The sequence below is a fragment of the Lissotriton vulgaris genome, chromosome 4_1 (genome assembly GCF_964263255.1).
Source record: "Lissotriton vulgaris chromosome 4_1, aLisVul1.2, whole genome shotgun sequence".
Lineage (NCBI taxonomy): Eukaryota > Metazoa > Chordata > Amphibia > Caudata > Salamandridae > Lissotriton > Lissotriton vulgaris.
The window spans coordinates 202,266,983-202,294,493 of NC_141691.1; the positions used below are offsets into that span (position 1 = coordinate 202,266,983).

The 27,511-nt window shown below is 48.8% G+C and overlaps 1 protein-coding gene across 2 annotated transcripts in view; it reads right to left on the reverse strand.

Moving 5' to 3' along the window:
* STAG2 (STAG2 cohesin complex component) overlaps positions 1-27,511 on the reverse strand; it is a 1,316,830-nt gene that overhangs the window by 903,230 nt on the left and 386,089 nt on the right. For both annotated transcript variants that reach the window (XM_086918500.1, XM_086918501.1), the window contains one exon: positions 783-934. In XM_086918500.1, coding sequence (XP_086774626.1) covers positions 783-934 — 152 coding nt within the window. The remainder of the gene's footprint in view (positions 1-782; positions 935-27,511) is intronic.

A 27,511-nucleotide genomic window follows, 5' to 3' on the forward strand; every position in this document is an offset into this window, starting at 1 on the left:
TTGCTGCAGTGTTTCGCCCAGATACCTGCTCCACAGTTGGCAGCTGAAACAGATCTGGCCTTGTATATATTGAGCAGTGCGCAAATGGGAGAAGATCCAAGCTTTTCTAGCAAACTTGTAAATAGCGGACACATTTTGTTCAAATTGGGTGCATCAAGCCTGGGCAAGATGTTTCCAGTTACATTCACAGGCAAAGGGTAGCCCCAAATATGTAAAAGTATTCAGTCTTTAATCTAATGCCTTTAATATAGAAAGGTCTTGTATTCCCCTTAGGGAAGCCACAGATCATCGGAAAATACTTTGTTTATTGGTTTGCAGCCCTAGGGATCCCAAAAACACCATGAACCACTCTAAAAAGTCTCAGGAGACCCACATCTATTCTACACATGGACACTGTTATTTAATATGTTGTCCTTATAGGCGGACATAAAAAAAAAAAAAGAAAGATGAACCAGAGAGTATAATCATAATGTAACCGGACTAAGTGTGGAGAGTTAGCTGATAAATACCAAATGTTTCATTCAGAGTCCTTACCACTTTACTTTCTTGTCCCTTTACTCATTTTCTCTACCTTCTTTCCAGCTCATCAACAATTTTTCTTCTACAGCCATTCGGAAATTATTCAATTTGAACACAACACTGAATGCATGCAGCCCACGTACATTTCTTCTAGCAGTTGATACCTTAAAATTCCACTTTTGAAACAGGTTTTACACAGGAAAATTCAGACAGCAGGAATCTTAAAAATAATTCAAACAAAGTAGTATAAGTAAAGATCTTACCTCTTTTCTTTTTTGTAGTAGCAACTCAAGCCTATCGTTTGCTCGTTTTCCAATTGTTTTGTTTCGTTCAGTTTCATATTGCCGCTGTGTATTGTCCATGTTAATACTAAGATTTAGAGCTACGTTAACCAAGGCGGTCATTAATTTCATAGCTATGCAAAATAAAACAGGAATTAAAGTAAAAAAGTAACTCTAATCAACCTTGATCAGACAACATAAAAAGTGTACTTTTTTTATCTTGAATTAATTTCTTGACATTGGCAATACTTACCTATAACAGACTTTGCAATCTTATAGATTCACGTTGTGCTCTTGCTTTCATTTTATTGTGCATTGTATGACTCATGCGCGAACACAGAAAAATCACAATTCAGCAGCACCCCAAAAAGACCTTAGATAAGATATCCCCAAATCACTGTAAATGAATAAAAAAGGCATTTCTAAAAAATATCCTTTTGATCCCTACATCTGGCAAGGTGGATGGGAGTATTTCAAACTTCAAAATACGAACTGAGCATTACAGGTGTTTACTGCATAAGCAAATGTGTATAACCAATACACCAAAAAGTAAGGGCACAACGGTACAGAGTTGCTCATAAATAATGAGCACCTTCGACATGTGTAAGAAGCCACTAGCAGATTTGAACATAAATTCAACTAAATATACATAGATCACCCACTTCAGGACGTCACATCAGGTACAGAGCGGATGTTGGATTCGACTAAGGCGCTAACGAACCCTTTGGCAATGAAGCAACACATTGGATCCTCACCCAGTCTGAAGCCAAAAAGTGGTCAGATTTGGACTAACACTGCTGTCTTATAAATACACTTGGAGAACTTATACCATCTACAGGCACCCCAGTAGATCTAGGCAGAGGACCATGAACATTAAATAAGGCAATCTCGTCATCATTGCAATTTGTCAATTATCTCGTGTGTGAAGCTGGCTCTGTATATACTATAGCGTTGCCGGTTATCATCCTGCTCTACGGACTCTTCCGTTGGCGAGTACAAGTCGGGACTGTGAGAAAGTGCCATCTTTCTTGCATTGGTATGCCCCCACTTTTTGCTAACTGCTGATGTGCTTTGACTGAGTGTTCCCTGGGCTCCTGCCAACCAGGTGCCCAGGGACTATGTTCCTTCCCTAAAAACTGTGTTGAAACTAAAACCCCATTGGCATCTCTGGCCACCTATCAGCACCTAGTAAATGGTACCCTAGGTACCCAGGGTATGGTGACCAGAGAAGGCCCCTAAGGGCTACAGCACTTATTGTGCCACCCTTAGGGGCCCTGTACCCTGACACCCACACACTGTCTTTGCAGGCTGAGTGTCTCAGTACAGAACTAAAACAGAGTCGACATGGCACACATCCGTGTGTGTTATGCCTAACAAACACTGCCCTGGCATACATCAGTCACCCCTCTAGCTGGGTGCTCTTTGCCAGTGGTGTGGGCACAAGTGCATGAGCCCTGTGCCCCTACAGTACCCAGGGCAATTCCTGGGCACGAAGTGCAGTGCTGCCATTAAGAGTATATGGTGCTGAGAGGTCGTCATTACGAACTCCACAGCACCACGATGGCTTCACTGAAGACTGAGAAGTTTGGTATCAAACTTCTCAGCACATTAAACCTGCACTGATGCCAGTGTGAGATTTAATGTAAAATGCATCAGAGGGCCTCTTCGAGATGCCCCCTGAAACTTTAACCTACAATCCACGTCTGGAATGAGAGGCTTCCTAGGCTGCCACACAGCAGACATGTTGCTGGACCCCTGGGTGGAGAGCCCCCCCCCCCGCTCTCCTGGGCCTGCAACAATGCACATCCTGGGCGAGGTGCTAGGTCTCCTCCCCTAGGATGGGCAGGGGGAAGCTTCAAAGGCCTGCCTCCTCTGTGAGCTTCTCCAGACCATTTGCTGTACCCAGCAACTGGCCCCCACCAGTTCTGACCCCCCCCCCCCACTCTGGCGGGAAGACTGGTGGGAAACCCTACGTCAGGAAGGGGAGTGTGCCAGCCTGTGCCAACCCCACCCCTCAGGTGGGAGAGGCGAGGTGAAGCACGACCCAGGGCTCTGGCCATCTTGAGGATGGGGAGCCCTGCCCAATCACAGCTAGGTTCCTGCCCCCCTCCCACAGGAGAGGTGCAGGCTAGGGGATGTACCCACCCCAGGACATGGACCTATTGGTCCCTGCCCTTTCCCTACCTGTAACGCTCCTAAATTCAGTATTTAGGGGCTCCCTGAACCTTCCTTCCCCCAATCCCGATACGAAAAGAAGAAAGAAGATCAAGAAGACGAAGACCCGCAATGCAGCTGCTAACAGGACCAACAGCAACACCCCTGGTGCCAGCCAGGAACCGCAAATCCAGCCCACTCTGCACCCGCCAAGCCCAGCCTGTGCCAGAGTGATCCAAGACCACAAGGACATCCCCCCCCAGCGACTGGGACTCGAAGTCCAGTGCCCAAAGACCCTCAACAACCCAGACGACGCCTGCAGCCTCAGAACCCGGGCCCCCACCAACCGCGACCAGCCGAGGGTAAGGTTTCCCGACACCCAGAGACACCCCTGCACCCGGCGCCCTACGGCCCTCTGTGCCCTCCTTTGGGGTACTCACCTCTTCTCCAAGATCCCAACTTACCTCTCGAAGGGGTAGTGGCACCAGAGGAATCTCTGTCCCAGAGTCTGCAGCCTTTGTTCCCTTTTTACCTTTTTTATTGAATAACATTGGGTGCCCGACGGCTCACAAGCACCCGGCAGCCAGCCGCCCGAGTGCCGCTGGAAGTGCAACTACTACCCTACTCTACTTCCCCACTTGTCCTAAGTAAGTGACCAGGAGCTCAGCTCCCACAGCCGCATGGCCTGCTTGCTTGCAGCCATCAACCGGAGGCCCCCTCCATTGGATAACATTGGGCCTAACTACCTCTGCACCTGGCTGCCCCTGTACCGCTGAGGGTGTACCAACTGTACCTACCTGACCCTGGGGGACCCCTGAGTCCATGCCCAGAACCTTAACTTTATTAGTCGAGTACTCCCCTGGAAACAGATAACTCACTTTCCTGCCATAGGATAGCATTGACTGGTTTGACTCGAAAAATCTTTTAAGTGTGAAGTTTTGAAACTCTTAAATATTCCTCTAAAATCTGCCGAGTAAAGAAATCCGAGTTACTCACCTGGAATCAGAAGAGGAGCCAGTACTGTACCTTTCAGCCCAGTACTGAACCACAATAGTGATTTAACCTATACTTACCGATAACCTGAATTTTCTCCCAAAGGAAACCATTGGCTGTTTTTCTATGAAATTTCTAGTGTCTACTTTTGAAAATTGCAAATATTCTTTGAATATAGTACCAAATACTAAAACGTAAATACCGTCCATAGGATAACAATGCTAGTTTTTCACTGAAAAGTTGAAGTGTCAACTTTTAAAATACCTTTTTATTCCTTAAAATTCATTGCATTAACGAAAACATTTTTACTAAACTGTTTCCAGCTTAGACCCCAGGACTGAATCCAGGATCCAGTCCCAGAGTTACAAAAGTAGTCTATAAAGTAATCAGCTGCATTTATGTAGAAAAACCCATTGAGGTCAATGTTAGATTGTGTTTAGAATTGTGTTGCCTACTGCAACTACTGTACCTATTGTAATTACAAAATGTATTGCATCTTTGCAAAGTAATTAACTGCAAGTACTCATATTGAGAAAAGTACATTTTCATACCTGTTGGTTCTAAAAATAAAACTATATCTTTTGATATAAAAACAATTGGCTTAGAGTTCAGTTCTTGAGTGTGTGAAACCTTTTGCTGACAGTGTGTACAACAAATGCTTTACACTGCCCTCTGGTACTGCCTTACTGCTCGACCAAGCTACCACTTTTGAGAGTAAGGTAAGAACTGACTTTAACTTCTGTTATACCTCTGGGGTTTGTGGACTCTATACACACTGTACCTTACTTTGGTCCAGTATATGTAGAGCCACTTTCACACAGGGAGTCATTGCCAAATAAGAGGTGACTTGAACTTGAATGGACTACTACTAAAATTGTTTTAGAGACTTCATCCAAATCTAATTGTACAATACTTTTATCGACTTTTTCCCAGGCGGATTGTGCCTTTTTATGATTATATTCTTTCAAGCACTCAGTGTGTCTTTGCCTATTGGTTGGATATTAGAGAGTCCTGATGAAGTTCCCTTGTGGCACTATTGGGAACGAAATGCGTTGGCTGTGTGCCGGTTTCTAAGAATTCATTGAATAAAAGAAGTATTTTTTGGGAACTACTGCCTACGTGTCTATGCTATGCTACGAGTGCACCTTCCGCTTTTCCCTGAAAAATGTGACTGTGATTTGCACCTTCGGACGACAGGTGCAGGAAGTGTGTTGCACCATCTTATCATCTATTGTACATGTGGACTGGTTGAGCTGGACCTTGGTCTGTCGTTTTTTCTTTTGTGTCAACTATAGCAAAGTAAAGGATAGTGTGCACAGAGTCCCGTGGAACCCCAAAGGTAGACAAAGGTAAAAGTCTGTGCTTTAACGGGAAAACTGGACCTGGTGCTCACTCACCTGCTGGTTCGTCAACTACATTGTTACTATTCTGTCTGCCTGTACTGCTCTAGATGTTTATGTTTTTAGGCATCTTTCTGAAACCGTGAGCTTTGAACTTGAAGGTGATCCATGTGGGCTCTTATTACCACTACTTTGCCGCTTAAGATGTGGCTCCAATCTTGAGGGTCTCTGTGCCTCACTCGTACAGTGGGTTCAAGACTAGTCGGGCTGGGGGGCTAGTATGCAGTGCAGCTTTATCCAGGGGGATGCAGAGTCTCTCTGCACAATTCTTCTGGTGCCTGAAATGTGCCGGAAAGCAGCTTCTCTGCTCCAAGGGAGACTTTGCTGGCCAGTTGAAACCATGGGTCATTCCCCCACAACTTTGGGAGGTGATACCGCTTTCTGGACGAGCCCGGTCCGTGCAATTGTCAGGGACAGCAGGCAGGGTTGGCGCCAAGTTAGTTGCTGCTCCTCAGTGCTCAAATCGTGGGCTCTTTGTCATGCTTTCTTCTTCAGGCAGACAAAGCAGATTTCCTGGTGTCAGAAGGCCATCTAAATACTCAGTTTATGGGCCATAAAGGGAGTGAAGGGAAGTAGCCAATGGGCAACTTGCCGCTGGGGTCACTACACAGCCTGACTGACCACTTCCTGTGGAGAGTGGCCATCACCCTGTCCCAGAGTCCCTAATTTCACCACAACCAAGATGGTGAAATGCAAATTTTTGTATTCACGTCAGGTAGCCCATCTTAGGGGTCTGACTAACCTGGAGGTGCAGCATACCTCCCTTCATGATTAAATACCACCTGTCCTGGTGGAAATGGGCCTGAGCGCAGGGGGTGGTATCCTCCTGTTCTGGGGAAACTAGGCATCCAAATGAAAGGCGGTGTGCTCTTTCAAAACCTCTGGCATGACATCCTAATTTACTAGCCTTCCAGCTGGAGTAGATGTAAACACCTCCTCCCAGAGTAGGCATTGTTTCTGGCCTCCGAGAGTATGGCTCTCACCTCCTAGGGGGTCAAACTAGTCTGTGGTGGCAGGATGGACAGGACAAGTCAGCCAGCACACTAGAGAACTAGTAGGGTTCAGGGGTACCTCCAAGTTACCCTCTGGCTGCAAGTATTAATAAATCCATGACTGGAATCAGTGTGGGTTCATTAATATGAGGTATTTGATACCAAACACCATATGTTTCAGTGAAGCCATTATGTAGCTGGGGAACTCTTTTTGACCAGTGCCCTAATCAAACAGCTTCCCTGTTCACTTGCAATAGAAGGACAATTTACTTACCTTCGGTAGAGCCTTATCTGGTAGACACATGATCAAGCCGCGGATTGCTTACCTTTGAACTTCCAGGCGTCAGGATGGATCCAGAAGATTTTTTCTAGCAGTACACCTGCACGCCGGTAAGTGGCAGTCGACTCCGAGTGATGTGGTCTGCGCCATGTTAGGCTTCGTGCCATCCGTTTCGTCAATAAAACCGCCACTCTGGTGCACTCACGTCAGTACTTTTCACAACTTTCCCCACAAGAAGCGCAGAGCCATAATGTGACTGACCATGGTGTGTTAAAGGACAGCTAGGGCCTTGTAGGGGAAATCCCTGACACTAAAATCAATTCTGAAGTGCGGGGAGGATCGGTGGATCGGTAAGGAATCTGCGGCTAGATTAAGTCGCTACCAGATAAGGTGCTACCGAAGTTAAGTAACTTGTCCATCTGATAGAGACATCTAGCCGCAGATTCCTTTCCTTTGAACATATACCCAAGCAATAACTTCCCCGAAGGAGGGAATGCAGAAAAGTTTTAGACCATAAAATCCTGTAGAACTGAGTGGCCAAATAGGCCCTCCCTGTGAACCTGAGAATCCAGGCAAATGTGTCTGGCAAACGTGTGCCGAGTCGCCCATATGGCAACTTGGCATAAATCAACAACCGGAACAGCTCGAACCTTCTTTGCCCCCGCGTATCCTATAAAGAGTTGGTCATCCACTAGAACTCTTTAGTACGATCAAGGTAGAACTAGAACCCTCCTTTTGGGTCCAGACAGTGGAGACACTCCTCTTCATTGGAACAATGCGGAGGTGAATAGAAGGTGGGCAAAGTAATTGACTGTCCCAGATGAAAGTGAGTTACAACCGTGGGCAGAAAAAATGCCCTAGTTCTCAGTACTACTTTTTCTCAAAAAACTGTCGGGTAAGGAGGCTGTGATGACAGTGCCTGCAGTTTTCTCACCCTTGTACCAGAGGTAACTGACACCAAGAATGCCGTTTTGATGGTGAGCAACCATTGAGGGCAGTTGTGCATTGGCTCTGACACGTCCCTTTTGGGATGGGGAGGCTATCAAGGTGAGGTGGAGATCAGAGGACTTTGGTCTCCGGCGGAGGCTTGGCTCCATATAAACCTGTTGGAGCATCAAGCGATCCTACTAGCACTAAAAGGCTTCTTGCTGTCTATCAACTGGAGGCTTGTTCAAGTGTTCTCCGACAACACAACTGCCTTGGTACTGCAACAAGCAAGCATGTTTGTTGCCTCCGCCTCTCCCATGTGGTCACCCCATCTCAGGAGGGACACGTCCGTCACCACTGTGTGCTCCGGTTGGGGAAAGGAGAGGGGTTTGCTGCTTACCCAATGCTTATTCGTGAGCCACCACTGCAATTGTTGTGCAGTGCCCACCGAGATCCGGATGTAATCGGACAGGTTCCCTTGATGCTGCGCCCACTGGAACTTCAGGTCCCACTGCAGAGCCCGCATATGCCACCTGGCATGGTTGGTCAGCAGGATGAAGGAGGCCATGAGTCCCAGCAGCCTCAAGGTCGTCCTGACCGAAAGATTGCAATCCTAGCCCGAATGTCCTGGACTCGCTGTTCGGAAGGATGAACCCGAAACTGTGCCATGTCCAGAACCGCTCTGATGAGGAGGAGCTTATGGGATGGAACCAGGTGCGAGTCCGGCACGTTGATGGAAAACCCCAGCAAATGCAGGAGATCGGCTGTAGTCTGGAGGTGGGAGACTACTGTCTGGGCTAGCCCGCCTTGAACAACCAGTCATCGAGATAGGGGAAGACTAAAACCCCTGATCTGCGCAGATGAGCTGCGACCACCGCCATCACTTTTGTGAACACCCGAGGGGTGCTGGGAAGGTCAAAGGGGAGCAGGGGAACTGAAAATGCTCCTGGCCCACGTGAATCGCAGGTAACGCCAATGGGCTGGCAGGACGGGAATATGAAAATAAGCAGATCCAGCGCCACTATCCAGTCTTGTGGATCGAGAGCAGACAAGGCCAGAGTGAGCATTTTGAACTTCTCCTTCCGGAGGAATAGATTTACGATCCGAAGGTCCAAGATGTGGCATAGACCCGTGTCCTTCTTCGGAACCAAGAAGTAGTGGGAGTAACAACCACGACCTACTTCTGGCGTCGAAACGCGCTCGATGGCCCCCTTGGGCAAGAGTCCCGTAACTTCCTGCATGAAAAGTGCCAAATGATCCCCCGACATACAGTGGAACTGTAATGGCATGGCTGGGGGGCTAGACTATAAGGGGAGTGGGTAGCCCCTTCAGACAATCTGCAGAACCCATCTGTCTGATGTAATGGTGTGCCAGAGGAGGAGATTATGACGAATCCTGCCACCCACTGGCGTCTGGTGGTACTGAAACACCGGACTAGGAAGGTGTGGAAGCACTGGCAGCGGGAGTGTTGGTGGACTGACCCACACGCTGGCCCCATGACCCACTTCTGCGAGCCCTTATGTCTGCGGCTGCGCTGAGACTGTTACTGCGCAGACTTGTTCTGGAATGAACGCGTTTGTACGCCCCTACCGGAGCTTCGAAAGGAACAAAAGTTAGAAGTGGAAGGAGTACGTTTGGCTGAAAGGCCTAAGGACTTGGCCGTGGCTCGAGAGTCCTTGAAACTGTCCAATGTGGAATCCGCCTTATCACCAAAAAGGCAAGTGCCATTGAAGGGCATGTCCATCAAAGTATTCTGGACAACAGAAGAAATACCAGTCATCCACAACCAGGCATGACGGTGTAGCGCCACCATTGTGGAAATCGCCCTACCCAGCGAATCAGCGGTATCAAGTCCACAGCGTATAGTGAACTTGGTCGCATCTCTCCCCTCCATAAGAGCGCAGGAGAGAACTGTCCAGGCACCCTCCGGACACGGAGGTAGCACCTGCTCCACCGCATCCCATACAGAATGGGAATAGCGGCCCAATAGAGACAGTCAGTGTTCACAGACCGCAGTCCAGAACTTGAGGAAGAATAAATGTTCCTAAACTGCTCCAATTTCTTGGATTCCTTGACTGGCAGAGCAGAAGGACATGCACTCTGCGATGTCAAGGCCTAAACCACCAAACTCTCAGGTGTAGGGTGCTGGGTGAGGATGGCAGGTTCGGCCGGGCAATGGCGTCAGCCCGTACCCTTGTTCACAGGGGCCCCTGTGTTGGGCCGGGACCAAGTACCCAGAAGCACATCAGTAAGTGCATCATTAAAAGGCAACATCAGTTCTGTAGAAGAAGCTGGCCGAAGCACTTCAGTTGGTAGGTTGGACCTTACAACCACTGTAGAAAGCCAGAAGTTAGGAGCCTCGGCCGCCCTAATAACACCGTGAAAGAGGTACCACTCTCCTACATAGTAGTTGAAGGGGATGTTGAACCAGGAGCCCCGAGTGTGATACGGGCCACCGGCCTCCGCATCCCAGTCAGGGAAAGACTCGCACTGTGCTGCGAGAGGGTCTTTAAACCCTCCCCAGTCCCCCCTTTTCTCCACAAGTGGACAAGGGCTTGGATGAATAAAGGGTACAAGTCTCCCATCGGAGTCGGGATCAGCGGCAGGAGACATCCCTCCGGCTCCGTGCCGACGTCAGAAAAGTTGTCGACGCCGGAGTAGGCCACCGGCGACGTCGGTGGAGGCTGTACGAGGTCCACCGGCAAGAACAGGGAGCCACGGCTGGAGCCATGGAGGCCTCTGGGCGTCGACATCAGGGCTGGAGCCGGCGACATCGCAGAACAGTGGGGCCCAAAGGCATGCCGACGGGGCCGCACGAGCTGAAGATACGTGCCATTGCAGGCACGAACTCTTGCAATTCGTCCGGAGTTGCCGATGGACCCGGGAAAGGGGGTAAACAAGCGTCAACTGTCATGCTCCGTTGGAGCTGCAGGGGCGGTGCCACATGCCCTCTCAGTCGCGTCCAGCAACCGGGGAGGGGAGGACGAAGAGCGGTGACGCTTCTTCGACTTTTTGTGCTTCGCCTTACATGACTCAGAGTGCGAAGACTTCGAATGATGGTGCTTGCTCCGCAACCAGGCCCTCTACCTCCCACGGGACCAGGGCCTGGAACGGCGTGGGGCCGACTCCCTGGCCTCCTGCCACTTTGGGGACTGCTCCCATAAGGTTTTTGGGGCCATGGCCTGACAGTGGGAGCACGACTTTGTCGTGGTCACGACCCCAGGCAGAAAAGACACTCACAGTGCGAGTCCATTAGCGACATCGTGCGCGGACAGGCCTCGCAAAGCTTGAAACCGGGCAGCCCTATACACCAGGGGTACAGTGTACTCACAAATATATAAAAAAAATTGTCAACAAGTGATGGGATACCGCTCTCTCCGGATCTGCGCTTGCTAGCGCGGAAAAAAAAAAACCTGACGTTCGCACGCGTCTAAGTAGCGCCAGAGACGTCATCTCGGCGAATAAGACGCCAACGACACACAAGGAGTCCTACAACAACGCATATCGACGCGCAGGGGTACTGCTGATGAAAGCTTTCCGGATCCAGTCCAACGCCTGAGGATATTCTAAGGTAAGTAATCTATCATAACGTGTCTCTTTCAGATACAATGCACATCCTGGGACAAGGTGCCAAGCCTCGTCCAGAGGATGGGCAGGATCGATGAAGGGGAAGCTTCAAAGGCTTGCTGTCTTTATAGAATACCCCATCCATTTACTGCTTCCAGCAACTTGCCCCCACCGGATCTGAAGCCCTACTGTGGGGTCGATGCCCATGCGCAATATCACCAAAAGGAGGAGTCCCCTTACCTTGTGATTGGAAAGACTTCTTTGAAGAAAAACAACTTGGAAACATCTGGGCCCAACACTAGATGGCAGGAGTCTGGAAAGTATGTGAATCTACAGCTTTACATGCCACGAACAGATGCTTACAGGGTAAGTAACAATCCTTTCCCTCTGATTCTCCCGCCCAAATTGGGGGTCAGAACAGGTGGGGGCCTGTTGCTGGGAGCAACAAATGGCTGGGATAGCTTACAAAGACGGCAAGCCTTTTAAGCTTCCCCTTCGTGGACCCTGCACATCCTGGGGGAAGAGGCTTTGCACCTTGTCCCAGGATGTGCTTTGTTTCAGGACCCCGAGAAAAGCAGGCTCACGGCCCAGGGCTCCAGAAACATGTCTGGTGGTGGCAGCTGGCGAGCAGACTCTTAGCCTGGACACTAGTTAGGTCGTTTTTCAGGAGGCATCTCTAAAACGCCCTCTAAGTGCATTTTTCACTAAATTCCACACTGGCATCGGTGTGGATTTAACGTGCTGAGAAGTTTCATACCAAACTTCCCAGTTTGCAGTAAAGCCATTATGGTTTTGTGGAGTTCGTAATGACAAACCCCCAAACCATACCTTTTTATGGCATTCCTGTGCTTACAATGTCTAAGTATTGAGTTAGCCACTGTAGGGGTACAGTGCTCATGCAACTGTACCCTCACCAGTGTTATAGTGCATTCAGCTAGAGGGGTGCCTTACCTATACCATAGGCAGTGGTTTGCAGGCATTGTACACAGTTAATCTGCAAGTACTTAGGTTTGGAGTTGTTATTCTGGGGTTAGAACAAGGGTTCCCCCCAGGGTCGAGGATGCACTCTTCAAGCGACCGGGTGCAGAGTGTTGCAACACAGTTATCCAAGCAAGGGGGGAGATAGGTGGCCTCTGGTTGGCAGCTGCTCGCGAGCAGGCCACAAGGTTGTGGGAGCTGTGCTCCTGTTAGGCTTAGGGCAAAGGGGGATCCGAGTTAGCGCCCAAGGTACCCCGCAGTGATGCTGGGGCGGCTGGGTGCAGGGTGCTGTTTTGGCGGGTGCCCTGCTGATTTTAATGGAGATTCTCTGGTTGCAACAAACACTGCAGGCTCGGGGAGGAAGATCTTCCGAAGGTGGCCACTGGTTGGAGAGATTAGTTGGGATGTCTAGGGATGCTGGGACACGGTCGGTGGAGCCATCCAAGCCTGAGTGACGTCGGGTGCAGGGATGTCTTTAGGCATCGCGTTTTCTTACAAGCTTCGGTCGCTGTCAGGAGAGATCTTCCAGATAGGGGCTGCAGGCATCGTTTAGAGATTTGAGGCAGGTCAGACATTACCAAAAATTAGGTCAGGATCGCTGAAGAGACTAGTTGGTGTTGGGCCGCTCGGGCCGTGGGATGCACAATGGTGCACGCTCGCAGATTTGGCTGAAGCCAGAGTCTGTGGGTGAGCAAATCCAGTGCTCGCAGAAGACAGTTGTGGTTTAGAAAGGCAGGGCAGGTCCTCTGTGTTCTCGGGGGCTGCTAACTGCAGGACATGACAGGATTTCGCTGGAGCATGTTCGAGGTGGGGACAGGCGGTAGTCAGTCAATGTGCGTCCTCCTCTGCTTAGTACAGCAAAGCTTCGGTTCTTGTCTGATGGAAATGTTTTAACAGTATGTATAGGTTTAACATCCTGAAGTTTCAATAGGAAGTACAGCGAGTAAACACCTGACCCTTGGTGTTGTAATGGAACTGGTTCCAATGCTCCTTTTATTAAAAGAGCTTGTACTTCTTGTTTGAGGAGCTCTAGGTGCTGTAACGAAGGTTTGAAAATGCGAGGTGGAATATTGGGAGGGTTGCATGTAAGCTCCAGGCAATAACCATGTTGAACAATGTCGAACAACCATTTGTCTGATGTTATCAATTGCCAAATGGGAAAGAATTGTTGAAGTCTTCCTCAGACAGGTGTAAAATGATCGGGGGAATTGTAGGCAAGTCACTGCATATTGGGGGATCAGGAGGTGCGTGTTTGTGTGCCTTTACCTCTACCCTTGAAATTGTTTCCTCTGTACCCACCTCTCTAGAAACCTCTAGATGGAGATGGTGGTGTGTTGGATTTATATGATGAGACATTAGGGTATGAGGAATTACTTTTGGATCCTCCTCTTTAGAATGAACGAAAGGAGCCTCTTTTTTAGAGTCCAAAAAGTTGTTCTCTGTCAAAAGGAGTATTGACGATAGATTGATGAACCTCCGATTTAAGTCCTGAAATCCTAAGCCATGCATGTCGTCTAAGGAGAATGCTGGTGAAAATTCCACTTGCTGCAGTGTCAGAAGCATATAGAGCACATCGAATGGATGAATTAGATATTGGTATACCTTCTTGAACTAATTCTTATGCTCTTTTCTTATGCTCGTCTGGGAGGTGTTGGAGCAGGTCTTCCATTTCGTCCCAGTGGGCCCCATCATATCTGGCTAATAAACCTTGTGTGTTGGCAATGAGCCACAGGTTAGCAGATTGAGCAGCTACTCTTTTGCCTGATGTATCTATTAATTTAGACTCTGCCTGGAGGAGATGCATCTGCTGAAGTCTACTCGTTTGCGAGCATTAGATACTACTAAAGAATCTAAAGGTAATTGCCCTTTAGTAAAAATAGGATCACACAGAGGACACTTGTATTTTTTGTCAACTCTAGGCGTTAATATACGGGCATGTACAGGGTCTTTAAAAATGTCATCTCCACGCTTCATCATGCCTTTTCACATAGGCAAACTTTGACTTGTTCTATGGGTAGAAACTAGATTTTCGAACAAAAAGTCTTCTAAAAGCTCTTTTTTAACGTAACTCCATGCTGCCCTGGAAATCAACTCCTGACATACTATGTTGTCATCAGGAGGTGATGGTTTTTCAGGATATAAATTAGGGTCAATATCCATTGGAAGATCAATATTAACCCCTTCGCTGCGTTCGTCGGCCAAATGCCATTGCGAGCACTACCTCTGTAGCGCTGCGCAAGTCTGACGGCCGACGCGGCCCCGCCCACTCCGCTTAACCGCCACATAGCGGCAGAATTGCCGCCGCGGTTAAGCGGTTTTAGTCATCCCATGGGTCTGTTGGTAGTGGACTATTATGATCATCATCATCATCCCCTAGATCAGGCTGTGTGTGGAGAACCCTGAGGTATATGTGTAAAGGGCCTGAGCCTGGTAATGGTAGTAGTGGTGAAGATGGTGGAGGGGATTGAGGATTAGGGTAGATAGGATTGTAGCCATGCCCTCCTTTTTTAGAGGAATGTTGTAGCTAATGTACTCTGAGATAATCTTTTTGGAATGTGTAACACCTTTAGCCAAAATATGTCCAGTGTTTGGATTAATATATATTTTCTTTTGCTTAGGGTCCAGTCCCTTCTTCATAATGTCCAGGATAGGTTCCGGAGGCTTTTGAAGGGTCTCTTAATTTTGGTGCTTAACTTTTCAGTGCAGAACCGGACTTAGTCTTTGAGCGCCGAAGGTTTTGGGTCCGAAGCTCTTTCTTTGACTCTGTCCCGAGCCAGAAGGCTTGACTGTTTCGGTGCAGAGGGCGGGGAATTGGTAGCACAGTCTCTGTGCCTACCAAGGCCAGAAGACAGAGGTGGTGCCGAAGCCTTTTGTTTATTAGAAGAGAGTTTGAGGGGCAAAGGGGCTTTGTTCCTCACAGCACCCTGTCCTGGTGGCACTTCTTCAGACTAACACTACTACCAGCTTGGAGTGAGAAGGCTTCCTCCTCTTCTACCGCAGACGCCTTCATCTCTTAGTGTTCGGTGTCTTCCGCGAAGATATCTGGCGTGTGTTCAATGTTTTGTCGATGAACGTCCTTTCGTCGCTCCTGACGATCCCGCAAAGTCTTTCGATCGGAACAATCGACAAGCGTCGCAATCCTCCTCTTTGTGCTCTGGTGAGAGGCACAAGTTGAAGACATTATGCAGGTCGGTGCGTGGGTACTTGGAGGGGCGCAGAGGAAAGAATTGAAATGGAGTACGTTCCATCGGCAAAAGCCCGGCTAATACGGAACGGAGTGTAGGTCAGCCGATGTGGCTAAGCCCGAAGGCCGCCCACGATGAATTCTCGATCTAAGATGGAGTTTTCCGATATATTAAATACACGGAGAATAGTGCAATGCATGTGAGAACAATACAGACAAGGGTACAGTATATTGCGCACTGGAGAGAACATTCTAGAACTATTTTTAATCCGGATAACTGTGCTATTATGTCATTACAAACTCCACAGCACCATAACTAAAGACTGACAAGTTTGATACTAAACTTCTAAGCACAATAAAACCACACTGATGCCAGTGTGGGATTTAATGTAAAATGCACTACAGGGGGCATCTTAGAGATGCCCCATGAAACCTAACCTATCATCCACGTCTTGTCTGGGAGGCTGCCTAGGCTGCCACACAGCAGACATGTTGCTGGACCTCTGGGTGGAGAGCCCCCATTCTCCGGGGCCTGCAACAATGCACATCCTGGGCGAGGTGTTAGGTCTCCTCCCCCAGAATAAGCAGGGGGAAGCTTCAAATGCATGCAGTCTTTGTAAGCTACTCCAGGCCACTTGCTGTACTCCGCAACTGGCCCCCACCGGTTCTGACCCCCACTCTGGCGGGAAACTATGTGAGAAAAGGGGGTGTGCCAGCCTGTGCCAACTCCACCCCTCAGGTGGGAGAGGCGAGGTGAAGCACAACTCTGGGCTGCGGCCATCCTGAGGATGGGAAGCCCTGCCCAATCAGAGATCGGCTCCTGTCCCCCTCCCACAGGAGAGGAGCAGGCTAGGGGGGTGTACTCACCCCAGGACAGGGACCTATTGATCCCTGCCCTTCCCCTACCTGTAACACCCCTAAATTATGTATTTATGGGCACCCTGAACCTTCCTTCCTCAGATCCCGATTTCGAAACAAGAAAGAAAACCAAGAAGTATAAAACTTGCTGTGCAGCTGCTAACAAGAAGATGACACCAACTAACTTGGCCCCAGGCCTGTGGATCATTGAATCTGCTCCTGCTCAATCCAGGCGTCTTCTACAGACAGCAACCTCGAGAACCCCCGAGGACCTGCCTGCCTTGACCCTCTTAGAGACTGGGACTCCCATGAGCAGTGGCTCTACTCAAACAGCAATACCCCTGGTGCCAGCTAGGAACCCCGAATCCTGCACACACTACACCCGCCGAGCCCGGCCTGTGCCTGAGTGAACAAATACCCTGAGGACAACCCCCCCCACCCCACCCCCCGGCGATTCTGACCTAGAATCCAGTGCCCAAGGACCCTCCTCAACTACCCCAACGCCGCCTGCAGCCTCAAAACCAGGGACCCCTCCATCCGCGACCAGCAATAGGTAAGATGTCCCAATGTCAAAAGACACCCCTGCACAAGGCGCCCTGTGCCCAACTCCGGGGTGCCTACCTATCCTCCAAGATCCCAAATGAGCCCTCGAAGTGTTGGTCGCTCCTGAAGATCCTCCGTCCCCGAGCCTGCAGCCTTTTTCCACTTTCCAAGGTCTCCATTGAATGACATTGAGAGCCCGATGGCTCAAAAGCACCCTGCACCCAGCCGCCAGAGTGCCCCTGGCAGTGCAACCTCTGTCCTAACCTACTTCCCCATTTGCCCTGAGCAAGTGACCAGGAGCCCAGTTCTCACATCCGCGTGGCCTGCTTGCCAGCAGCCACCAACCGAAGGCCCCCTGACTCTCATTGTATGACATTGGGCCTAACTACCTCTACAACCCGGCTGCCCCTGTGCCGCTGAGTGTACCAACTGTACCTACCTGACCCTGGGAGACCCCTGAGTCTATGCCCAGAACTTTAACTCTGCCAGTCGAGTACTTACCTAAAAGCCGATAACTCACTTTTCTTCCATAGGCTAACATTGACTGGTTTCACTTGGAAATTTTTCGAAGTGTGGAGTTTTGGAACTTTAAAATATTCATCTAAAATCAGCCGAACAACAAATTCCGACTTACTCACCCGTTATCAGGAGAGACCTCAGTGCTGCATCTTGCAGCTCAGTACTGACCCTGAAAAGTAATTTTAACCGTACTTACCAGTGACTTGAATTTCCTTCCATAGGATATCATTACATGCTATCTGCTGAAAAAGTTTGTGTCGATTTTTGAAACTTACAAATATTCTTGAACACCATCGCTGCTAGGGAGATTTTCCTCATGTACTGAGTCTACTTTTTTCCCATTGTTCATGACGAGCTCAGCTCGTCATAAGCACACGACCAGTGTACTGCATGACGAGCTGAGCTCGTCATGAGCAGGGAAGGGGTTAAAAATCGTGCCAATGATAAAAACGTAATTACGTGCCTATTTTAGATAGATGGCCTAGTGCTGAACCTAGGACCCCAGCATTAGATTACAAAAGTAACGCAAACGTACTTTACCTGCAAACTGAATTTCCTTCCATAGGATAACATTGGTAATTTCATCTAGTGTAAACTTTTAAAATACAATAATGTTCCTTAAAAATCACTACTATAACCAAAACGCTTTTACTTAACTGTTTACAGTGCATGTCTCAGGACTGAATCTAGGATCCAGCCCTGTGGTAAGAAAAGTAATCTACAAAGTAACAAAGTGCATTTAACTAGAAATTCCCATTGAGCTCAATGTTGCACTGTGTTTGAAATTGTGTTGCATAGTACAACTGTAAGTACTGTGATCAAAAAGTCGAATGCCTATTTGAAAAGTATTTAACTACAGTAACTCATTCTGAGAAAGTATATTTTGATACCTTGTTGTTCTAAAATAAAACTATATCTTTTGATACGAAACAATTGGCTTAGAGTTCAGTTCGTGAGTGTGAGAGACCATTTGCTGACTGAGTGTGTACAACAGATGCTTTACACTGTCCTCCGATACTGCCTTACTGCTCGACCAAGCTACCACTGTAGAGAGTTAGCTTATGTTGAACTTTATCCTCTGCCAAACCTCTGGGGACTGTGGTCTCTGTACACACTGTACCTTACTTTTGTCCAATATATACAGAGTCAGTTTCTTACAACATGTCACTTTATGGGCCCCTTTGTTAACACAAGTGTGTAATGTAACAGCAGAAGGTTTTGTTCCTGCTACTTGGACAGAAAGTACAACTGTACCGATATTCAAAAAAGAAGATAGAGGGGGGACCATAGATGCTATCATCCAATATCCCTCCTTGACTCTAGTGCCAAGTTAATGGGCAGAATTATTTTGGACAGACTGGAACAATGGGTAGATGATAAAGTAAGGGTTCACGAGGAATGTTGCTAAGATAGAACAATGTGATAATTTACACCTGCTTGTTAATATACAGTTGTAAAAGTGGGGCATATTTACTTGCGCTTTGTAGACCTAAGCAGTGTGTTCGATCTGTTGAATCATGACAAGCTATGGAAAACTCACAGACATGGGTTCCCCGACGGGTATTAATTTGTCTCAACTGTATTCCCATCTGACTGCATGGGTACGCAATGGACCGAAAGGGTAATCTACCAAACTCTTTAAGGTCGCCCAGGGGATCCAACAGGGGTGTGTCCTTGCCCTGCTGCTTTTTCAACTCTATATACATGGGTTGGATGAGATGTTACAAAAAGTGAAGGCTGAAACTCCCTTGATTGGAACCCGCCAAGTTCCAATCCTACTATATGCAGACAATGCTGTTCTGTTATCTAGGTTCGCAAACGGGCTACAGCTCCTGAGCGATAATTTTGTCATCTTTATGGAAGACATACATGAAAATAAACCTAGAGAAAACCTTATGATGAGTGGACAAAGAGGGGGGAAAAAGAGACACCATATTAGGGGAGTGAGATTAGCAGAGACCCAATCATTTTCGTATTTAGGAATTCAAATCACTGCAGCAGGGAGCTGGGAAACACAATTGGACACATGCAAAATAATTTAGAGCCATAGAATTCATTTTTAGATTTGTGGCTAAAGTATACCATAAACCGATCTGGGAAATATTGATGCTATACAAAAGCAAATGCCTCCCAAGTGTTAGTTATGGGGCTGAACTGCATGTGTGTGGAGGGGATAAACTGTGCCCCTTTACAAACCTTAGAGAATGTCTTTTTAGATCCACTGCTGGCTGTGCCAAAAACTAGTTCATTCTACATTATACACAAGGAAGTGGCAGTTCTCTTTTTAAAGGATGACTTACATGCCAGCCCCGTTCTATTGTGGTCCAACATATGTAGGAAAACTGGGACAAAGCCTACCAAGGAAAGAAATGCGTTACTTACCTGTAACCGCAGTTATCCAGTATTGTTAGCTTTCATAGATTCACATGCCTGAATCATTCCCCGTCATCGGGGTGGGAGTCCCCGGTATATAAAAAGAGTAATGTCATAAAGACATATACATAGCAATAGATTCACATGCCTGAATCATTCCCCGTCGTCGGGGTGAGAGTCCCCTGTATATAAAAAGAGTAATGTCATAAAGACATATACATAGCAATAGGCCAGAGGCCTCATTAGTAACATATCCATGTCCTTTTGTAAAAAGGACCAAACTTTGGCCAAGAGCTAATCAGCTATCACCACCCTCTAGAACCTTCCTGGAAGGAGCCCTAGTCCCTCAGATGTTCTACCGCACGTCGAGCTAAGGGAGTCTCCTCTGAGCTCTGCTGTTTTCTTTGTATTTTGGATTTATTTCCACATATTTGTCTCAGAATTTTCATTCTGTGAGGAATCTTCTGTTTAGTCATGGCTGATGCTCCAAAAAAGTGACTTTTCAGACCTTGTGCCTCTTGTCGCAAAAAGAGGCTTCATGTGGATGACAGGCATGAGGACTGCCTTTACTGTCTATACCCTGACCATTGAGCAAAGGATTGTAAAGTCTGCCGTACTTTTTCAGCCAAAACTCTCAAGGATAGAGAGGGCCGACTGCTGATATGGCTTCAGACACTCTAGGACAAGGATCAACCAGTCTCTTCAGGTGAGAGTGAGTGTTGCATTAGGAGTATACACTTCTCCCAAAAGGCCTAGAACGTCATCGCCAGTACCATCTGTGCAGCCACCTCAAAAGAAGGCGCCCAAGTCTTCAGAGGTTCGTTTTAAGGCTATTGCTGTGAAGGTTTCTCCACAAGATCCTGCGTTCAAGAAACCTTTGGTGACATCTTCAGCTCTGCCTGTGACATTGTCGACAGCCACTATCTCCACGTCGGTGGCGTCATCTTTAACATCAACGTCGACGAATACTACATTCTCGTCGTCGACGGGTAAGACTGTTCCATCTCTGATTATTATTAAAAAGTCGTCGACGGCACCACCGTCGACAGGTGCCTCATCGTCGACAAGGTCTAAACCATAGTCGTCGGAAAAATAGACGTTGCCGAAAGCCATATCGTCGACGAAATCGTCATCGGCGATAAAGGGCCCATCGTCGACGACAAGTTCATCGTCGATGAAGTTATGGTAGTCGACACCGGCATTGACGAGAGCCCGTCGACGACAACACCAGCGTCGACGAAGCGGTCGACGATGTCACTGGAGTCGTCGAAGCTGTCCACGAAGCAATCCTCGTCGACGACAGTCATCGAAGAAAACACAGTCGACGACGGCGTCTGAGCTACTTGTCAACGTTCCACCGTCGACGACCACTCCATCGACAGGTTCGACGACGGTAGGATCGCTTCCATTGAAGTGTACCTATACGCACTACAGGGTGACTACGCGTACTCTTACACCGGAGTTGACCTCTCCAAGCAAGGTCCAATCATTGCCCCCTGCTCATCTTCTGGATAATGAGGACTCGGATGAGGGCTCTATGTTCCAACAGGCGACAAGCTTTGTGGCGGGATTCTGTTGACAAACAGGCTGCAGGTGTGGCACCGGAGGTTGCAAGAGTGAGACCAATGACAGCAGAGTTAAGTAGAGGTGTAGGGGCTCATGGGGGCACTGTCGCTTCAGTTCACCAAGGCCCAGGGCGTTCGGGGCAGAGCCTTTTGACTGAGTTTTTTTGTGAAGCCGGACCCGGTCAGGGCGAGACGGTGGACTTGAACTGCAGGTGCCGTCGTGGAGGCCCGGAGAAGTCAGCCAATGCTGAATTTGAGGTTAGGCTCGCTGGGGACACTTCATTGGATAAGTGAGACTCAATCTTCGGCTGTGAGCGGCGGGTGCACAGTGGGCAGGAGTCACAGTTCCAGATCCGAAGCCCTTGGAGTAGATTTCTTCTGGACAGGGCTGCTGTCCACAAGAGATTGGAGTCTTTTTAGAAGGCAGCTGTACTCCCAGGGTTTTCAGAGTTCGCTGGCTGCAAGACAGGTCACAGTATCGTCGAAGCTGGAGAGGCGCCGGTAGGGCTGGAGCAAAAGCAGTCGAAGTATCCAGTTTTTTAAGCAGGGGTGTCTTCTTTATTCTTAGGTCATTACAGATCTAGTTTGCAGGTCTGGGGGAGCCACTTAAATACTAAATTTAGAGGCGGTTTAGAGGATTAGCAAGTAGGGAAAATGGGCTTCTTACTTGGGGTGACTGTAGGAGAGTAGGGTCTGCAATCCTATGATCACACCAGATTTTTGCTTTTTGCTTCACTGGTTTACGACTTTCCCTGGCTGTGGGCCTGCTAATCAGACCCACAGCCTAGCTGTTCTCTCTCTAAATTGACACACAAGTACCTTAGGTGCATTTACCAATTGGTACTGGGCCACCTTATCAGTCCCTGTACAGTATACCTTAGGTATCCAGGGCATAGGTGTACCCAGGGCCTACCAGTGGCTGCAGCATGTATTATGCCACCCCTGGCTGGCCATCCAAATCTGACAACTGGCTGCACGACAGATGGGGCAAGGTGGTGTAACCACCCTTTGCTTTAGATATAGTAGTCCTATATCTAACCCTAAAATGGACACATGTATTCCTATCAGTCACTCCTATGGCAGGCCTTATCAATCCTGAAGGCAACGTGCTTGGAATTATGTGAGATGGTGCTCTGGCATGAGCTGAGCCCGTTTGCAGCTTGCGGAACCAAGTCCTAATAGCTGTTCCATGATAACGCGTACCATATACTCTTAGGTGCCTTATAATCCTCGCGGTTATTTGCCAACTTTGGTATCGCTTTATCAAAACATGTTGAGTAAGGTGTCATACGAATTGGAATACTAACCCCTCGCCAATTCTGGCGACGGGGTTAGCATTCCACCCTTCTAGAGGGACACGACATGTATGTAACTGTGAACCCCGGTTAAAGCTAACTCGAGCCTCCGCATCACAAAATGGATGCTGCCACCACAGACACAAGTCTGACCTCATGCTGCTGGGAGTCCTTCCAGCGAGGAGAGCTTGGACAAAGGGTTTCCTGTCAGGGGCGGTGCTAGCAGCATCCCAGACAGGGTTTTGTGTATCCCTGGTAGGCAGGGCTGAGAGGAAGGTGACTGCAAGTGGCACCCCGGTGCTCACTGTGCATATGCCGGCTTGAACCAGTTCCAGGGGCACACCAGCCCCTGAGCTGGGGAAAGTCCAGACAAGGGAGAGGGGTGTAACCACCCCCCTCCTGGTCCCACTCATGGGCAGGACCTAGTCGCGTGCCAGCCCCTTTTCTTAGAATAAAGGTAGGAGCGGGCCCCCTTCCCAAATTAGATAATTCTGAATCTTGACTACTTTCCACGAAAGGAACTCTTGACTTTTTCTGAAGGCTCTCCCTTGTGGCTAAGGGAGTAGCCACCCTGCACCAGCGGGCACCATCTAAGCGCTTGCGGTTTGCTGCACGTCCATCCTCCGGATTAAGACTGACCAGCTCGACGAGACCCGGATTCCCTGGCATCTCTGACCTCTACTTGCATCATCAGCCCAGCTGAGATTCGTGGGTGCGACGAGACCTGAGGGACCGGCCATCTTCAAAACCTGCACGACGCTTATCCAGCACGACCGCCGAGGGATCCTCGAGTGAGTGCTTTGGGGTTTGAGAAGCCCTAACTCTGAGCAGCTCCAGCACCGAAGTCCAGCCCCCCCAGCATCCACGAGATCTGCGTGGGGCCCTTCTGCTCTTTGCTGCTCACCGCGTTGTCTGGTCACTTGCCTGCTGGCTAGTGGCCCTCCTGACGACGAACCACGACGATTACATCGCTGGTCTGGTTGCTCCAGACAGGGCCTTGCTCCCTTCCAAGAGAGGAGCACCCCGGACCCTCCTGGTCCACTCCAGACGCCATCTTGACTCCACCGCGTGGGCGTGCCTTTGCCAAGGCTTGTTGCTCCAATCCTGGTTCCAGCATCGCCGACAGCAGACACCTTCGTGGGACAGCTCGCACCTCCATCCTGGTCGCCGACAACGCCTCCTGGTCCGAGGGACAGCAGAGTCGCCCACTCACCTGGTCGAGGTGACTTCATCCGGTGCCATCCTGGTGCCCACCTAATCACTGGCTAGTGATTAAGAACTGAGTCCCCTCAGCTTTCAGGTCGTCTCCATCATCGATCCAGGCTTGGATCCCTCCGAATATCTTCACTGGTCGCCTGCCAGCAACAACTTCTTTCAGGCTCCATAGACTTCAACGAGGATTCCCGACGTCTTTTGAACCCTATGCAGCCGCAGCCCCTGGGCTAGGTAACCTGAGCATTCCGGTGCTCCAACATAGGTTCACTATCCAAGTGTCCAGATCCTTTTTCGTTTTCAGTCTATCTAGTCGGATTCGTCCGGTAACAGTAACTTAACAAGTACTAGCATCCATAGACTTTGTCCCGCATCCCGCGTGAGAGTGCACACTCTGCACCCGATCTCCTTAGGCTTCCTGCTCCTAACCTTAGGGTTCTATAGTGTAGTCCTAGCGATCCTAAAGCCTCTGGATCTTGTTACTCACCTGCTAGTATTTCGCATTCCACTTTTAGAGTATATGGTTTTTCGTGCCCCTCGGGCATTTGTGTAAATTGTGCAACTTAAAGTATTTTCTTAAGAGTTTTGTATTGTGCTTAGCTCCCTGACTCAAAGAGTTCAGGGTAGGCTTGTATAAATAAATAACCTTTTATTTTCATAACAACTTGTGTGGTGTCCTTTCACTTGGTGTTCAAGGAGTATATGTGATGGTATAACAGCTGGCTTAACACACCCTCTAGAGTTTAGCCTAAAGACTGCTCTTGTCCATGCTACTAGGATAGCTGGTCTATAAGGTTGACTTACAACCAATCATCAATAAGGGTCGTTTGGTATGATACACAGTGATCACTACAATAGTGAGCACTATATATCAGGCCAACTTCTCACAGTGACTATGTCCTCAATTATGCCACCCCACTATGGGAGGGGGCATAAACTAAGGCCCGATTGGAGACATCACCTGTAGGAAGCTGGCTCTGTATATACTATATCAAAGTGAGGTATAGTGTGCACAGAGTCCAGTGGAATCCCAAAGGTAGGCAGAGGTAAAAGTAGATAGCACCTATTTGTGGTAGTGTGGTCGAGCAGTAAGGCTGTATCAGAGGGTAGTGTTAAACATTTGTTGTACACAGTCAGGAAATTAATTCACACACTTAAAAACTGAACTTCAGACCAATTGGTTTTGTATAAAATTATTATTTTAGTAATTTTATTTTCTAGAAACCAAGCAAGCCTGGCACAGGTAAGCAATAAATACTTAACAGTAGTATTGCAGTTTGTAAACAGTTTGAATTGCAATTGTATATGCAGTTTGATTTGATTAAAGCAGAGTTACTAATAATGCAATGCTTTTGATGTACTGTACATATACTTTGTATTGGCTTTTTAGTAGAATGTCAAGTAGATTACTTTACAGATTACTTTTCTTACACAGTACAGTTTCAGTTTTAAAGGGTTTCTTCGATTTTCCAACTTCACACTTGGAAACTTTTCACTGAAAAACAGTCAATGTTATCCTATGGAGGAAAGGAATATGCTACTTACCAGTATGCATCTGTACTTGGCATGTAGGCTGCTTATATTCATATCTGTGCATAGATCGCCGCCTAGGGTTGGGTCTGGATGATTGCACCTTGTTGTTATGGAAGAGTCTTCGAAATATCACGAGATAGGTAACTCCTCCCCTGGACTACAGTGTGCATGGGCATCTCCTCCATCCTCAGATAGTTTTTCGTCATTGTGGCAGAGATGGAGATAGTAAAGTAAGAGATGGCCATGCAAAAGATAATGCTGCAGCTGCAACAGGCACCGGGGAGGAGGGCGGGCGATATGAATGTCAGCAGCCCTACATGCCAAGAACAGATGCATACTGTTAAGTAGCATATTCCGTTCGAGGCATGTGGGCTGCTGAATTCATATCTGTGCATAGACTGTATAGCAGTATCTCCTCTAGCGGTGGTTACCTGTGCCAGCTGCAGCAGTTTGAAAGAGTTTTGAGGACAGCCTGGCCCACAGCAGCTTGCTGCTTTGCTTGTACGTCTACACAGTAGTGTTTTGTGAAAGTGTGTATAAGTAGACCATGTGGCTACTCTACATATGTCTTCAAGAGGAATATTCCCTAGGAAAGCCATGGATGCCCCCATTTTGCGTGTAGAGTGGGCTCTTGGGGGGGGACAGTTAACGTGCGTTTTGATTTTTGATAACATATATGAATGCGTTTAACTATCCATCTGGCTATTCCTGACTTTTATATGGGATTTCCTTTATGTTGTGGTGAAAAAGCAACAAATAATTGTTTTGTTTTTATGAAGGATTTATTTCTGTCCACATAATAAAGCAGAGCTCTCTTTACATCTAGTGTGTGTAGGGCTCTTTCAGCTACCGACTATGGATTTTGGAAGAACACTGGCAGTTCTATTGATTGATTAATATGATAAGTGGATATGACCTTTGGCATGAACTTAGGGTTTGTTCTAAGTACTACCCTGCTCGTATTTATCTGCATGAAGGGTTCTTGAATTGTTAGTGCTTGTAGTTCGCTAACTCGCCTGAGTGAAGTGATAGCAATCAAGAATGCCACCTTCCATGTTAAGAATTGCAATTCGGAGGGGCGTGGCTAGCAGCCAACGATGGCGGCCGCAGCTTAGGGAGGCTCCTAGGCAGAGGCGGCTTTCCGCGATAATCCACATCAACATCCTGATCTTCGCTGGCGGAAAGGGGCGGACCGGACCCGGTGTCCGTGCGGCGAGCAGCGCGGAAGTCCCTGAGAGCGGCGGCGGCCCGAACGGGCAAAATCACACTCTTGAGAGGCGGAGGAGGAGCTGGGCCTGACTGCAGCCGAGGAGCCGCGGACTACCAGTGCCATCGAATCCGGCCGGAAGTGTCCAGCAAGCGGGGGTGAGTGGCAGGAAGCGCCGGCTTACCGAGCGCGTCACCCCGACAGCACCGCAAAGCTTCCCTCCCGTCCACCCAGGCACACAGACGCCCACCACGACAACCCGGCAGCACTCCCCGGTCTCGCACGCATCCACCAGCAGCGCGACGGGAGCTGCGCAGGGTCAACCCAGTGCCGCCATTACCCGGCCGCAACGACAGAAGACGCTGGACCCCGGCTGCGGCCGCCAAAGCCACTCAGTGACCGGCAACGCTACACGGCGGCCACAGCGGGCGAAAGTTGAAGAAACTGCAGCCTTTTCACCGGAATCACCGGGGGCCGCACGCACGCGGCGCCACCAGTGGGGCAAGAGCCTGGGCAGCACCCACATCAAGGGGGCACTGAGGAGAGTCATAACGCGACGGCCCCGGCCGGTGTGAGTCGCAATTTACAGCGCACGGCCACAATCCCCTTTCAACCCAGCGCTAGAAGGAGACTCAGCACCTGGCCTGTAGCGCATTCTCTAGGAGTGCGTCGCACCACTGCATGACGGAGAGGAGACGCCAACCCCCACTACGGTGACCTTATACCTAGACGCAGCCTACCGCCGGAGCGCAAGGAAGCGGCCCTGTGCAGCCCACACACGGTCATTTTATCCACCAGGCAGTATAATTCACGGCAGCGCCATGTCCCATAGGGGCCCTAGAAACAACTCAACCCAGACCAAGCTGGACAAATTCGCATATGAGAGGCACTCACCGCCCCAAGACCAACGCAAGGCCACCGGAAAAGCGGCTGAAACCGAGGGGGCGAAGAAGGCCACACTTGACGATGTCTTAGCAGCACTGGCCCAAGTACAAACGACGGTGGGTGCCACGGCAACGGAAGTCACCTTGATAAGGGCGGATCTCCAAAAAATGAACGAGAGGGTCAAACAGGTCGAGGTGGTCACTAAGTCGCTGGTTGAGGATGTATCCGAATTGCAAATAGCAGTAG